This window comes from Condylura cristata, unplaced genomic scaffold, assembly GCF_000260355.1.
Source record: "Condylura cristata isolate star-nosed mole 26May11 unplaced genomic scaffold, ConCri1.0 scaffold00029, whole genome shotgun sequence".
NCBI lineage: Eukaryota > Metazoa > Chordata > Mammalia > Eulipotyphla > Talpidae > Condylura > Condylura cristata.
In genome coordinates this window covers 23,275,344-23,276,092 of record NW_004567130.1, presented here as the reverse complement: position 1 = coordinate 23,276,092, position 749 = coordinate 23,275,344, and the positions used below count along the sequence as shown (strand labels likewise).

The following is a 749-nucleotide window of genomic DNA, read 5'->3' as shown; positions in this document are numbered from 1 at the left end:
ACCGCCGCCTCCGCCGCCTTCCGCCTTCTTCTTACCTCCCGCCTGCTGCTGGCCCTGCCTCGCCCCGGGCGGCGCCACCGTCACCGCGAACAGCGAGGTGGGGCCGCTGCTCTTCCCCGCGGCCTCCTTGGCGGCCCCGCGCTGCTGCTGGGGCTGCTGCTGCGGCGCCGCCGGCGGTTGGGGCTGCTGCTCCCCGTGCCCGTTCTCGTCGCCCGCGCCCTCGTCGTCGTCGCCGAGCTCGTCCTCGCCCTCCTGGAAGCCCTGGTCGTCGCCGTTCTCGTCCTCCGAGGCGGCCTCCTCCTCCTCCATCGGGCCCGCGTCGGCCGCCCCCGCGGCCCCGTTCTCCTCCCCCAGCTCCATCTGGTCGCCATCCAGGGCCGCGATCCCCTCCTCCTCCTCCTCGTCGTCGTCGTCGTCGCCGCCGGCCGCGGCCTCGGGCTCGAGGCCCGCACCCGAGCGCCCGGCCGCGTCCCCGCCCAGGTCGAGGCTGCCGTTCCCGGGCTCCATGGCGGGGCGGCCGCCGGCCTCCTCGTCGTCCAGCGCGGCCTGGAGCCGCTCCATGAGGTCGGCCTTGAGGCCCTTGTCGGACAGGCGCCGCTTCTTGAGCTCCTCCTTCAGCTCCGACACCTTGAGCTTCTTCACATTCACAGGCGACGAACTCATGGTGAGGCCCGATTCCCCGCTAGGCGCTGGCGCGACGTCGGCTCCGCTCCCTCGGCCACTGGCGGCGGCGGCGGCTGCTGCTCGGC

General features: G+C 75.2%; 1 protein-coding gene across 2 annotated transcripts in view; it reads right to left on the bottom strand.

The window, feature by feature from the left end:
* Positions 1-743, bottom strand: part of HNRNPU (heterogeneous nuclear ribonucleoprotein U (scaffold attachment factor A)) — a 9,442-nt gene extending 8,699 nt beyond the window's left edge. The window contains exon 1 of one of the 2 annotated variants that reach the window (XM_004691040.2): positions 3-743. In XM_004691040.2, the coding sequence (XP_004691097.1) occupies positions 3-663 (661 nt within the window). In that variant the 5' untranslated portion in view covers positions 664-743. The remainder of the gene's footprint in view (positions 1-2) is intronic. The other variant, XM_004691041.2, reaches the window with a different exon arrangement.
* Between the last annotated feature and the right edge of the window lie 6 nt (positions 744-749).